This window comes from Gobio gobio (assembly GCF_949357685.1).
Source record: "Gobio gobio genome assembly, chromosome: 2".
NCBI classification, from domain to species: Eukaryota; Metazoa; Chordata; class Actinopteri; order Cypriniformes; family Gobionidae; genus Gobio; species Gobio gobio.
This window is the reverse complement of record NC_137098.1, coordinates 54,662,793-54,676,581: the sequence shown is the minus strand read 5'-3', so window position 1 is coordinate 54,676,581 and position 13,789 is coordinate 54,662,793. Positions and strand designations below refer to the sequence as shown.

Here is a 13,789-nt window from a genome sequence, read left to right as displayed (position 1 = left end):
ACCGCAAAAATGGCTGCCCACAGCTCCGGGTGTGTGTGTCCACAGTTTGCAGTGTGTGTGTTCACTACTCATTACTCCTAATATGTGTGCGCAAACTTGGATGGGTTAAATGCAGAGGACAAATTCCGAGTATAGGTTACCATACTTGGCCTTCGCATGTCCCTTTCACTTTTTTCACTTTCAAAATAAATAGTATGTACTACTAATATGTTCAATAACACACCGTAAACTAGCTCACACTCACATTCTACATTAATACTCCATCAATCCGATTTTAGAGCCAGAACTGTCTATTTTATAACAGTAAATTTAGATGTCACAAGCAACTGCATAACTTCTCCTCAAACTTACAAAAAAAAAGCATGGTTATATAATAATAATTGTCTTTATGGCCACTTTGAGACGGCTGCACGAGTTTACTAACAATCAACTAAGGATGTTAATGTTTGGATTGCGTCGAGGGCTCTGGCAAGCGCTGCAGTAACTCTGTACTGGGGGTGTTTAACCACAACAGGAGAATCAGTGTTTTCTCTGGCACATGTGAGCGCCTGCATACCATCTGATCCTGTCTGGTCCACTTTGACCTCCCAACCAGCCATGGCTGATTTCAGGTAATTGCAGAACAAAACATTTCTAATTAGAGATAACAATACGGGGTTATTCCTAGTGGTCATCTATGGAGTCTGGGTTGTTTGGTCATGACCAAATTAGTAGCTGGGGGAAGCACCGACTCGGCACTGAATTTGCTCAGGACCTTTAATTTGCTGTGAATTCTTAACGTTGTTGTTGTTTCAAAGGGTGGCGGCATGCCAGACTGTAGGATTAGCTATGTCATTAATTTTGGGTTGTTCTACATTTGCCAAGAAAAACCATGAGCAGTCAGAGACAGAGATTAATTCCTCAGAGCAGCGAGCCGAGAAGGGCAGCCTAAGAGAAAGAGAGACAAGATCTGGTCCAAAAAGTGCGATGCCTACCTAGTCAGCATTTTAGGCATCATATGGGTGTCCCAGATGCAAAGCCTGTTCCTGCTGTAAGGCAGCATCATGTATCATTCATGGATCAATCTTACAATGCACTGCAATGAGCTGCAAAATTCTTTTAACAACGAGCAATGCTGATAAAAAGACATCTAATAACAAACTAACAATTTTCATGTGGCAATTTTTTAGAATGACTGATGTAAGCTTAGCAATGCTAATACCAAACTCGTGTCATGTGGAATGTTGACTACAAATATACTTACACTACCATTCTATTTAAAATTTTCTATTCATCAAATAATCCCGAAAATAGTATCAGTTTCCACAAAAATATGAAGCAGCACAGCTGTTTTCAACATTGATGATAATAATAAGAAATATTTCTTGAGCAGAACATCAGCATATTAGAATGATTTCTGAAGGATCATGTGACACTGAAGACTGGAACAATGCAGTAAATTCAGCTTTGCATTTTGACCAATGCAATCTACCAAGAGCAAAGGAAATTAGCGCTTTTAGGGTGCTAAATAATGGTGCAAATGCCAGTAAATTGACTAGTGCAAACCTTAGTAAATCACCTTGCATGATTAATTTCATGTATTTAATGTGTTTTTATGTATATGTGGTGTTTTTAATATGCTTTTAGACAAATCATGTGCAAATTCCAACCTCCCCTCTTGAAGCCAACACAGAAGTGACTTAAACCACCATTCATCGACTGGCCGCTATAGATAGACTCCGAAAGGGAGCAGAATCTCATTGAGCCCAATGTTAAAATGGCCAACTTTACAGCAGAAAAAAACATGTTTACAGCCTGGTACAGATTGTGGTTTTGGTACAGCTAATTTTGCCCTGTGATGGGGTGAATTTCTTTTTTTTATAACTCATTCGTTTAAATTATATTAAGCCTTAAAGTTATAAGCATAATTAAGGGCATGGCCATTTTGAGTGACAGGTGGATTGTCATTTGTCTGCTGTCTGTTATTCATCACATCACCTCAGCTCCAGCCACATCCCACCTCTTTGCCCATTTACAGTTATCCGGGAGTGACGTGCAGTGACGCGCTACCAAGATGGCAACGGCCGGCTTTCAGGCTTCAAAAACGATCTTCAGAAACCTACAGGTGACATCACGGACACTACGTCCATATTTTTTACAGTCTATGGAAAATTCATAATCAACACCATTGCTAAGTATTTTCTCCTTAAAACTCCAGGGAACCAAAGACAGTTTCAAAAACACGGTTTGAAATCATCAGTGTTTCTTACGTCACAAACTACCTTGTAACCAATCACGTCAACGTACAGAGCGGGCTGTAGCATATTATGAATTATGCTCTGAAGCTGGGGAATCTTAAGAGAAGCCAGGTTATCCCGGGATATTTTTCTGTTGATATGAAAATCGGGTACTTTTAGTGATATAGCGGGTGAATTATGTATATGATCAAAAAGCTAATGGCAGATTGGTGACTTACCTATGAGGCCTTGACAGCTGAGCGCGGGCATTTCACTCACGTTGGATCCATCAACATCAAATTTACTATTCGAAATCATGACTGCCAAATTAGAACATTAAGCAGAATGATAAAATAACGTTATTAAAAGGTTAAAGGTCATTTTAAATAAGCGTTTCTGTTCAGATTGCTTAAACTTGATTTTGTTTTGTTTTTGTTCCTGTTAAAATTGAGTTTGTTTCTGGCGTTTGTTTTAGTTTCCTAAACTGGTTCTGAGCCCTGGAACTTTCCCTCCAAAAAAAGGAGGCTCATTAGTTTGAATGGGCATGACACTTCTGGTCTCACTCCTATATACAGCCCCTTAACAACGGTTTCCAGGGCAACACATTTTTACCCCAGTACCGTAGAGTGTCCTTAGTGTCTCCCATCTGTCTGTAAATTGGCCTCCTCTAAAAGAAACCTAACGGAACACTTTCCGATGAGATAAACCTCTGACATGCATTGTTGAAGAGTTGTGATTTTCTTCCTGAATGTGGGTAGAAATACAATTTCAATGTTATCTCAGGCTTAAAATTGTACTTATTGCCTATTCATTTACTTTGGTCCCCAATTAGTGAGTGCTGGGGAACGGCTCACAAAATCCCTTTCCAATTGAGAAATCTCTTGGGGATCCTGGAAAACTTTGCTAATCAGGAACCCAAAAGCAAGTAAAGACAACATCTAGTTTTAAGTTCTGAAGAGAGTTTTACCTTCTTCTATTCATTAAACTTGTTATGTTTATGTGAATGTACTTCCACGTTCATTTATTCAGTCCTTAACATACACTATTGTTCAAAAGTTTGGGGTTCAGTACAAATTTTTTAAGGTTTATGAAAAACATCTCTTGTGCTGACCAAGGCTGCATTTATTTGATCAAAAATAACTGTTTCCTATTTGAATATATTTTAAAATGTAATTTTTTTCCTGTGATGGTAAAGCTGAATTTTCAGCATCAATACTCCAGTCTTCAGTGTCACATGATCCTTCAGAAAACATTCTAATATGAAGATTTCAACATTATCAATGTTGAAAACAGTTGTGCTGCTTAATATTTTTGTGCTTAATATCTTAACTTTTTGTTTCTCAGGATTCTTTAATAAATAGAAAGTTCAAAATAACATCTATTTCAAATAGAAATCTTTTGTAACATTATAAATGCCTTTACTGACACTTATGATTAATTTAATGCAACCTTGCTGAATAGTATTAATTTCTTTAAAAATCTTACTGGCCCCAAACATTTGAATGGTAGCTTATTAGACCAAGCAATTTTCATCATTAATGAGCATGGAATAAATTAAACCTTTACTTATTCAAAACTAACTGCTGAAAAAGTTGTTTTGAAATAAACAATCAGATCCTAATTCAGCAAACACAGCTATATTAATGCATGACAGACATGTGCTGGCATCATTAAAACATAGTTATATTTTTCGGTTCATAACTGGCTTGAAGGAACGATGTTGACCACAAAGCAACCACAATTTCATAAATGTGTCTAGAAGTTTCCAAAAACAGGCACAGCATATCTCTTGTCAGCTTTTTCAGGCCAGAATCTGATTCTCAGCTTGTGATGAAAACATAAAGCTTTTCTATTTGTCACAGAGAACGAAATGCCCTTAAAAAACCCAAAGCATCCCACATTATTTAGAAGCAATAGCACATTATAATTGCTTCAGAAACAGATTATCTTGTCTGTTATTGTGTGAAAATATACATGCTGATGCAACACTTCTTGCAGACAATGACACTTCTCGCTTAGCCCTTAGGAAGTAATAACCACATAAAAGAAACAAGCAAATCAACGTTATGCTGACTGCGTGCGACTGCATGCTGGTCTGTTGCAGATAAATGTTCGTCTGGTATCAGTTTCGTGAATATAACCAGCAAAACTATCACACTCAGACAGGCTTAGAAAATGATACAGGCTTCAGCGTCAGGTTATTTTATGCGTACAGAAGACATGTTTAGTCTCAAGTGAATAACTCTTCCACCACGTGACGACCTACACTGACAACGTCTCTACAATGACTCTTTCTGCAAGTTTTATTCCTTTGCGAGTCAATTGCCGCTGATATAATTTGTCTGAGATATCCCTCATTCTCTTTTCATAGCAGTGATTATTATTTTTGGGGCTTTAATCTGCTATATATAATCACACAGCTGCACTGACCATAACAGTCACACGGCGTCACAGAAAGACAGCTGGGCAGCAGGCATTAATAGCTTATGGTTAAGGCTGAAATTAAATTTGATGAAACCTTTAAGAGAATTGGAGATCGACTTTTAATACTCACAAGAATAACGGCAAAGAGTAATAAGAAATGAACCCCCCAGAGGGATTGTGGGTAACAGCCGGCACTGACCTCCTCCACAGTGCATGCTGCAGTCCTCCCAGCTGCTGTGAGTCCACAGGTACATGTGCTCTGGCTCCTTTACCGAATCACTGCTGTTCTCCTGGGACTGGTTCTGGGCAACTGTGTACTCATAGTGGATCCCGAATGTTTGATCGTGGAACAGCAGAACCTGGGAGAAAAATGAGACGAAGAGCATTCAGGTTAGCCTCTGTTTACATTCTGTTTTGTCCAAGATAATACTTTTAATCAGCAAGGATGCATTAAATTGATGAAAAATAGTCTCAAATAGACGCTGTTGAACTTTATTTTCATCAAAGAAATCTGAAAAACAAAATGTATCACGGTTTCCACAAATATAATAAGCAGCATCAGGATCATGTGACACTCAAGACTGCAATAATGATGCTGAAAAGTCAGCTTTGCATCATTTTTTTAAATAAATAAATAAATGCAGTCTTGGTGAGCGGAGCACACAACGTTTAATGTAATGCACTGTGTATATTCTTTTTGTAGTTTGACCTAGGCTGCATCCGAAAAATGGAAAATGCTGCCTTCGGAGGACACATTTCGAGGTAGGAAGGCATCAAGGCACGTCCGAATCCAATGTTAGCTTAACTTTCTGTCGCCTGAAATACCTTCATCTGATCGAGTTTTGAAGGCAGCATAGATGTATCCTTTGCTGCCTTTAACATAGTTTGGCCCCTGAACCCCACACACAACCTTCAGGATCAACTGGAAGAACAACTGCTGTTAATTAAAAGCATTAGAAGGTGTCTGCATTCGCTTGGCCATATGATACATCTCCAAAGGCCTGTAAACAAGTGCAAGGTCTGATTCTAAATGACTACCAAAATGCTGTGAGGAAAGAGAGAACACTTCCATTCATTCCCATAATCATTTCCAGGGACAGGACGAGACTCTGGCCTCCAGCACACCCTATACTTTATCACAAGATCCATCTCATGACAGTCATTTTCCTCACTTACTGTGCAGACAGTGGAGGTTAACAGCCTCTCAAAAAGAGCCGGCTTCCTATCAGCCTGTGGCTAATGACATGAATGAAACTACACACAAAAGAACACATCCAAACAGGTAGAAGTACATTCAAAACACCCAATAAGCCTGCCAACAGCAGATGCACAAAATAAACAGTCAATCTCATGAAAACATTTCACATTTCACCCCACAATCACAAGTAAAATAATGAAAATGAGACTGTGACATTATTTTAATTCAAATTAAACACATTTTCTACCAAGTTCTCATTGCTGTAATGTGTCTGTCATTTAAATCAGCATACAACAAATACATACGCACCATATGCACTAATGCCACTGAAATGTCATGGTGAGGTCTGTTAGTGAATATTTACACTGAGTATACAAGACTGGCATGTGCCCAAATGCTCATATGGTTTATCTGTGCACACTACAGATTTTTCTCACCTAATTTGAAGTATTTTGCATCTATTTAGTTATTCAAGGTCAGACAAAAAAACCTCGATCAAAAGCTCTAAAGCTGACCAGAGGCACATTAGAAATTGAGCTCAAATATTGGGTCTGAAAACACTCTGACCGGTTTTAAGTGGAGCATCTGTGCGCCAGAGGACGTCTGCGAGGAAAGCATCTTCTAAAGCCTGCTTTACTGCTTAATTACACTAATTAGAGATCTCTCTCAAGAGATCTCCGGACTAAACAAACCTTTTTGCTTTAAAGCTTTTGCTGAATGCGAGGGAATGGAGATTACATTTACAGGTCTATTCTCTTCATCATAAAGAGCTTTGAGGAGATATTTGACATACAGGACAAAATAGTAGGCCTAACATGCGTACGATTGACTAATTCGTACCCGCGATTTGCTAAATCGTCACACAACATTTTTATAAATCGAGGGAACGAATTAGTAAATCGTGCGCACAATTAACTTTTTTTTTCTTGCACATCATGTGCGGGGCTGCGTAGATATTAACTGAAACGATTTGCTTGAATTAGAGGATTAGAGGACTGGGTTTCATTCGATAGTGAGAAGTAATATGCTAATCTATAATAATTGTTAATCTACATATGTACTCTAGTGCTAGATGGACATGTTTGGTTATTTCAAAGTGAATATTTTTTCTCAACTGATTTGACATATTTCTCTAAATTAAAATCTCTAAAATGGTTAATACATTTTCCTAAACAGTAAAATTTTTCTTGATTTCATACTTGTGCCTTTTCCCTCTCTCTCTCTCTCTCTCTCTCTCTCTCTCTCTCTATATATATATATATATATATATATATATATATATATATATATATATATATATATATATATATAAAATTCTTAATTTTATATAATTTATTTTAAAGAAAATTTTAAAAAGCTAATTCTAAATATTATAATAGTATAAATAATACAAAAATAACACTTCTCCAATTGGCTCATGCCTTCAAAACATCAACAGACATCTGAAGTAAAGCTGTACTGTCAGACTTTCCAGTACAGATATTTAAACATTCTTAAATCAAGATACATTTACTCGAAAAGCTAAATGATTAAAGATATTGTCTTGTTTTCTGAAAATAAATAAATAAATAAATAAAGTAGGTTTATGCTTAAAACATGAACAAATATCTGCCAGTGGGGTCAGAAAAGTACATTTGTTCCCTTTCAAAAGCTACACTCAATGCTGCATAAGCTTATGCAAATGGGAAATGTCTTTGACATAACCAGCTGTGAAAATAGTGTGAAAACACGTCAATGAAATTGACCCGGAGGTATTTATAGCCTCGGCCGGTGACGTCATAGGCGCACCTGCTGCACGAGGCTATAAATAGATGAGCTTCCGCTGGAGCAAACCAGGTCTTTTTGTTTTCAGACCAACTCTGTGTTATGGTGTGTTACAAAGTCTCTGAAAAAAAAAAAAATTCTCTCTCTCTTTCAAGACTCAACTCGAGATCTTTGTTAGGAGTTAGTTTTCAACATGGCAGTGTGCAGATTTCTCTCTCTTTCTCATCTCTGTTACAAAGAAACATAAGTGGAAAGAGTTCTAGTTAAATCTGATCAGTTGGAAACGAGTCAGCAGAGTAAAACGCTGTATATCCATGTTCTCTTTCAAAAAACAGAACTGGATGCACACGTGTATTGCTGTGTGTGTTTGGGGAAGAGCATGCGGTTGCTGCATTGAGTCAGACGAGTGCGAGCATTGCAAGCCTTTACAGTTAGAATGCTTTATGCTCGTCTGGGCTACTTTCAGTCCGCACCAGTTTTCGGAGCTCTCGAATGGGTTTGTTGACGAGCAAGAGACGGGTCCGTCCCTTTCGCTTGCTCGCTCAACAAATGCATGTTTCCCCGCGTGATCCCGAAGCGCGCTCCAGCGTTTCTTCGGCTCGCGCGGGGAATGATGATGAATCTCTGGGTCCGCGGACCTCGAGCAGCCACCTGCGATCGTTCCTCACATGATGGTGAATCCATACGAGGAATTTATCGAGGTGGTTGTTCGCGCGGTGGCCAGGGCAGTTTGTCTGGTACCGTGAATGAGAGATCCCCGAACGCAGTGAGCTTGAGGTTTCTGTCTAAAAAAAAAAAAAACATTTACTTCACGTGTTTTTGTACCCTTGACGTCGACATTTTCGACTATCATGGGTGCGAAATCGCGTGGATATGTGAGAATACCCCAGGTGGGAGACGCTCACGAGCTATCTCTCGCCTGGGTCTGCATTTTCATTAAAGAGACATACCTCCCCATAAAGCCATGTAGAAAATAAACATCGGCTGTCATGGGCAAAGCTTATATATATGAATTATATATTGTATATTATTTTATATGGAATATATATATATATATATATAATATATTATTTTATATCAATATATATTGTATATGATTTATATAAGAATAATAAATATAAAGGGACAGGCTGGTGCTGCGCTGCACACTATGGCTGTCTTGCAAGCATATCAGGCTGACCTTCTGAAGGATTTGAGTGGTTCATTTGGTGACTCAGTTAACTCTGTAGTGGCCAGATTTAAAGGAGTGGAAGAAACATGAAGTGTTCACTCAGTTTCTTCCTCAATGCACTCAAGGGGAGGGGCTATCAGCCACACAACCTCTCTTCAGTCCTTCAAGATTTAGGGGGGTAATAAGCAGAGTGTGGCGAGTCGCGCTCTCCCTCGTAAAGATTGGAGACCGGCTCGTCATCCTCAACAACCTCCCAGGGCAGACCTCGGGACTGTCATCAATATAAGAAGTCCGGTGGTCTGGTGCCCAGTCTGCCCCCACGGGACAGGGCGTGTCAAACATTTGCTCGCCCCACCCCGTTATCCTCAAAACTACTCCATCCCCGCCGCCTCTGGTGATTCGGGGGGGCAGTGGTTTCCAGTGAAATGTTAGACGTTCAGTGTTTAAATCCTGCTATCATCCAGGACATAGAACGTCTAACATCCCCTCAACAGGAAGTGTTAAAATTGTCACTCTCAGAGTCTCAGGCAGCGTGTTAACTTCTGCCAGGCGTTTCTGCATTGGTGTTAAGCACAGTAAAAATTAGTAAACTAATTTATTTGTCATCCTCCTTGTTTGAACGGCGTGGTCTCCACTTCCGTGAAGGCGGAGTTGGCGTTCGTACTGTCACAAGTGACAGCAGTTACTTCCTGGTCCCCAGTAGGGTGGGGGGGGTGTCTAATCTCAGATCTTCGAGTCTTAAACCGTGAAGCAGTTAAAGTACTCAAGGTCAAGATGTTACAGTGAAGGCGGTCGTGTCGCATATTCAACATTGTGATTGGATTCGGCACGATTGATCCGAAGGACGCATGTATTCGCATATAAAGTCTGCCACAACACAGGAAGTTCCTGAGGTTCGCTCTTGGGGGCAAAAGCTTACCAATTTCGGGTCTTCCATTTGGCTAGCCTTGTAACCGCACATAAACAAAATGTATGGATGTATTACTGGCTCCATTGGGATTCCGGGACATTCAAATTTTGAATTACAAAGGCGATTGCTAAAATTAGCACAATCACATGAGATGGTGCTTCAACACAGTGTGTTGGCTCATCTAGTTTCTCTAGGGTTGAGACTCAACACCAAGAAAAGTGTTCTTTCTCCTGCCCAGAGAACGACTTATCTAGGGTTTGTTCGGTTTTTGGTCACAAGGTGGGCACAATGGTTTCCCGCTTGAATCAAGACCATTCAGTATTCCCTGAGCAAAGTCAGGCTAGACCAAGATCTTACTGATCATCAGCACCAGAGTGTTAGGTCTAATGGCATCAGCATCCACGGGTTTCCCTTTGGGGTTGTTGCACATAAGACCGTTTCAGTTGTGGCTCAAAGCCAGAGGACTTAGGGCCAATCCTCAGGCAAATAAAGTGGCGCGCCATGTGGCTTCGTACACTAACTATGTGGTTCAGACCCCGGTTTTTGCCTTGGGTCCCACTCTAGGCGTACCTTGTCGTCGCAAGTTGCTAACGACGGACGCTTCCCTGACGGGCTGGGGTGCGGCCTTAAGTGGTCGTCCAGCCCAACGGGAATGGGAGGGTCATCAACTCAGTTGGCACATCAACTGCCTCGAGTTGACGGCTGTATTTCTGGCCCTGAAATACTTTCTCCCCCAATTGAGGGGCTGTCATGTCCTAGTGCGGGTGGACAGTACAGCTAAATATCTTGTATATAATCACCAGGGGGGTCTGTGCTCACGCTATCAGAATAGCGAGACAGATTTTTCTCTGGGCTCAGAACAAGTTCCTGTCACTCGAGCAGTGTACATTCAAGGGCAGGAGCAGATTTACTGTCCAGATAGTTACAGATGGGGGGGTGGAAACTCCACCCAGAAGTAGTCAAGCAGATCTGGATCAGATTTTACAGAGCTGACCACAGGGAGTGGACCTCTTCGCCTCTTCTCAGACAGCGCAATGTCCCTGCTTCTCTCTGTCACCCAGCCCCGCTGGGTCTGGGTGTGATGGTTCATACATGGCCCAAAATGTGTCTGTATGCCCTCCTTCCAGTCGCTCTGCTCCTGGGAGTTCTAGCCGGGGTTCGCCAACAAGGGTCTTGCTTCTTATCAATAGCGCTGCGTTGGTCGAACAGGGTTTGGTTCTCGGAGATAGTGTCTCTCCTCAACGGCTCGCCTTGGGCGATTCCGGCGAGGAGGGACCTTCTGTCTCAGGCAGAGAGCACGATATTCCATTCCAGGCCCGACCTGTGGAACCTTCATGTTTGGCCCCTGAAGGGCACCAACTGAGGGACACGGGGCTTTCGCCTGCAGTTATTGAGACCATTCTAAGTGCTAGAGCTTCCTCCACTCGGAAGTTTATGCTAATAAATGGGGTGTCTTTGAAAGGTGGTGTACGACACAATGTAGATTCAGTCAACTGCCAGGTAACCTCAGTTCTGGATTTTCTGCAAGAAAAGTTGTCATCAGGCACCTGCCCCTCCACTCTCAGGGTTCATGTGGCCGCTCTTTCGGCTTGCCACGCCTTGGTGGATGGGGTGCCGCTCGGGAGACATCCTCTACTCGCTCGCTTCATTCGTGGGGTAGGCGGTTGAGGCCACCTGTTAGAACCAAGATCCCTTCATGGGACTTAGCTTTAGTCTTCGAGGGTCTGGTTGAGACCCCCTTTGAAACATTAGCTTGCCCCTCCACTCTCAGGGTTCATGTGGCCGCTCTTTTGGCTTGCCACGCCCTGGTGGATGGGGTGCCGCTTGGGAGGCATCTTCTGCCTGCTCACTTTGTTGTGCCAGGCAGTTGTGGCCTCCATTAAGAGCCAAGATCCCTTCATGGGACTTAGTTTTAGCCCTCGAGGGTCTGGTTGAGACCCCCTTTGAACCTCTAGAATCAGCGTATGACGAACTTCTGACTCTAAAGATGGTTTTTCTTATGGCTATAACTTCTCTGAAAAGAATTGGGGACATGCAGGCTCTGTCAATATCGCCATCCTGCTTAGACTTTGCCCCAGGTTTGGTGAAAGTGATTTTGCATCCCCACCCTGACTACCTGCCTAAGGTTCCTTTGTCGACTGTACATCCTGTCACTCTTGAAACCTTCTGCCCTCTGCCGTTCACAACGCCGGATCAGGAGAAACTTCATAGACTGTGTCCAGTCCATGCTCTTCAGGCCTACGTCCACCGCACTAGCCAGTGGCGTAAGTCAGAGCAACTGTTTGTTTGCCATGGGGGCCGTAACAGAGGTTCTGCCACCATCAAACAATGTCACATTGGGTCAGGGATGCTACTGCTCTTGCCTATGAGGTGCGCGGTCAAGCTTCGCCTATAGGATTAAGGGCTCACTCCACCAGGGGAGTCGCCTCTTCTACTGCGTTAGCAAGGGGTGCTCCCTTACAAAGTGTTTGTGATGCGGCAGGTTGGTCCTCTCCGCACACATTCTTAAGACTTTATAGCTTGGATGCTCATGCCACTCTGGGCTCTCATGTCCTTGAGTCGACATCACAGGCTAATGCCTGAGGCTTCTTGCGTTCTTGTGCACACCTACACAACCGTAAGGGGTCCAGGCACCATCAAGCACGGCGGCGTGGGTATTCTCGTTCCCATTTGCATAAGCTTATGCAGCATTGAGTGTAGCTTTTGAAAGGGAACACTTGGGGTTACTTGACTGTAACCCTGTTCCCTGATAAAGCGGAACGAGATGCTGCATTGCTAGGCCGTGCTGATGATGCTTCAGGACTGGTCTTCAAACAAAGAAGATCTGGTTTGCTCCAGCGGAAGCTCATCTATTTATAGCCTCGTGCAGCAGGTGCGCCTATGACGTCACCGGCCGAGGCTATAAATACCTCCGGGTCAATTTCATTGACGTGTTTTCACACTATTTTCACAGCTGGTTATGTCAAAGACATTTCCCATTTGCATAAGCTTATGCAGCATCTCGTTCCGCTTTATCAGGGAACAGGGTTACAGTCAAGTAACCCCAAGTGTTTTCTCTATGAATTAAGTTTAAGCTGGTACCACTGGCAGATATAAAATACTAAGATAGGATAGAAAATACTACCCTAAGTCATCGTGTTTCTCAAGTAAATGTATCTTGATTTAAGAATGTTTAGATATTTTTACAGGGAAAACAAAGACAAATAGGGAATAATTTTTTTTTTTTTTGCTGTTTACCTTGGATACAATGAAAAGCTGCTTTGGATAAAAGCATCTACCAAATGTACAAATGTAAATGTGTACAAAATGAGTAGTGGATACAAAAAGTTAATGTTTGGGTGAGATTAAAATGTAAAAGTAATTACTAAAATATTTACTAAATTCATAAATAAAATAATTACTAATAATTACCATTACAATAAAAAATTTAATTACTTCCATAAAAAAATACAAAATGAAAAGCCTAAAATGCTTTTACACATGGAGAAATGTGTAAAATTGGTAGAAACTGTAGACTTCAACCTTTATAAAATGTGTATCTCAGGACCTCTCTGTTTTCGGTATTTCTTTCTGCTGTGCTGCATCGAGCTGTTTTTGTGTTGTGAACGGCCCCTAACGCCACATTGCATCATGATGAAATCATTACAGTAGATGTCTGTGTAGACACATAGGTGGAAAAGCAGCTCTAGACACCAATGAGGGTGAGGACTTCAGGTTTAGCGGTGGCTTCGTCCAAAACCATCTGCATTATTGCTTTCAAAACATTTTGCGTGATACATTTTCCATTCAATTTATGTATTTGCTTTGGATTAGCAGGCTGCCATGTTTTCCAAATATAAAATCGCATGTTGTGCTAATCCTGAAGTCATTCATGATGAAGTAAAAATATGCTATAATTATATTTTAAATCAACTAGAAACATGGAGAATATGGCAGTTACAGTCAGCATGAAATCCAAATTGCCCCCATTTACTTCTTAAATTGACAATTCAACTAAAAATGAAAAATTCTTTCATTTTTTACTCACCCTCATGTCGTTCCAAACCCATATGTTGTTATTTTTTCCATGGAACACAAAAGGGGAAAAATTTTGATGAAGCTTCATG

At 41.2% G+C, this 13,789-nt stretch overlaps 1 protein-coding gene across 1 annotated transcript in view; it reads right to left on the bottom strand.

Annotated features, from left to right (window-relative positions):
- LOC307118330 (A disintegrin and metalloproteinase with thrombospondin motifs 17-like) overlaps positions 1 to 13,789 on the bottom strand; it is a gene marked incomplete at its 5' end in the record, with an annotated part of 69,090 nt that overhangs the window by 36,052 nt on the left and 19,249 nt on the right. Inside the window, one exon of the mRNA XM_079803912.1 lies at positions 4,840 to 4,999. Within this exon, the coding sequence (XP_079660038.1) occupies positions 4,840 to 4,999 (160 nt within the window). The remainder of the gene's footprint in view (positions 1 to 4,839; positions 5,000 to 13,789) is intronic.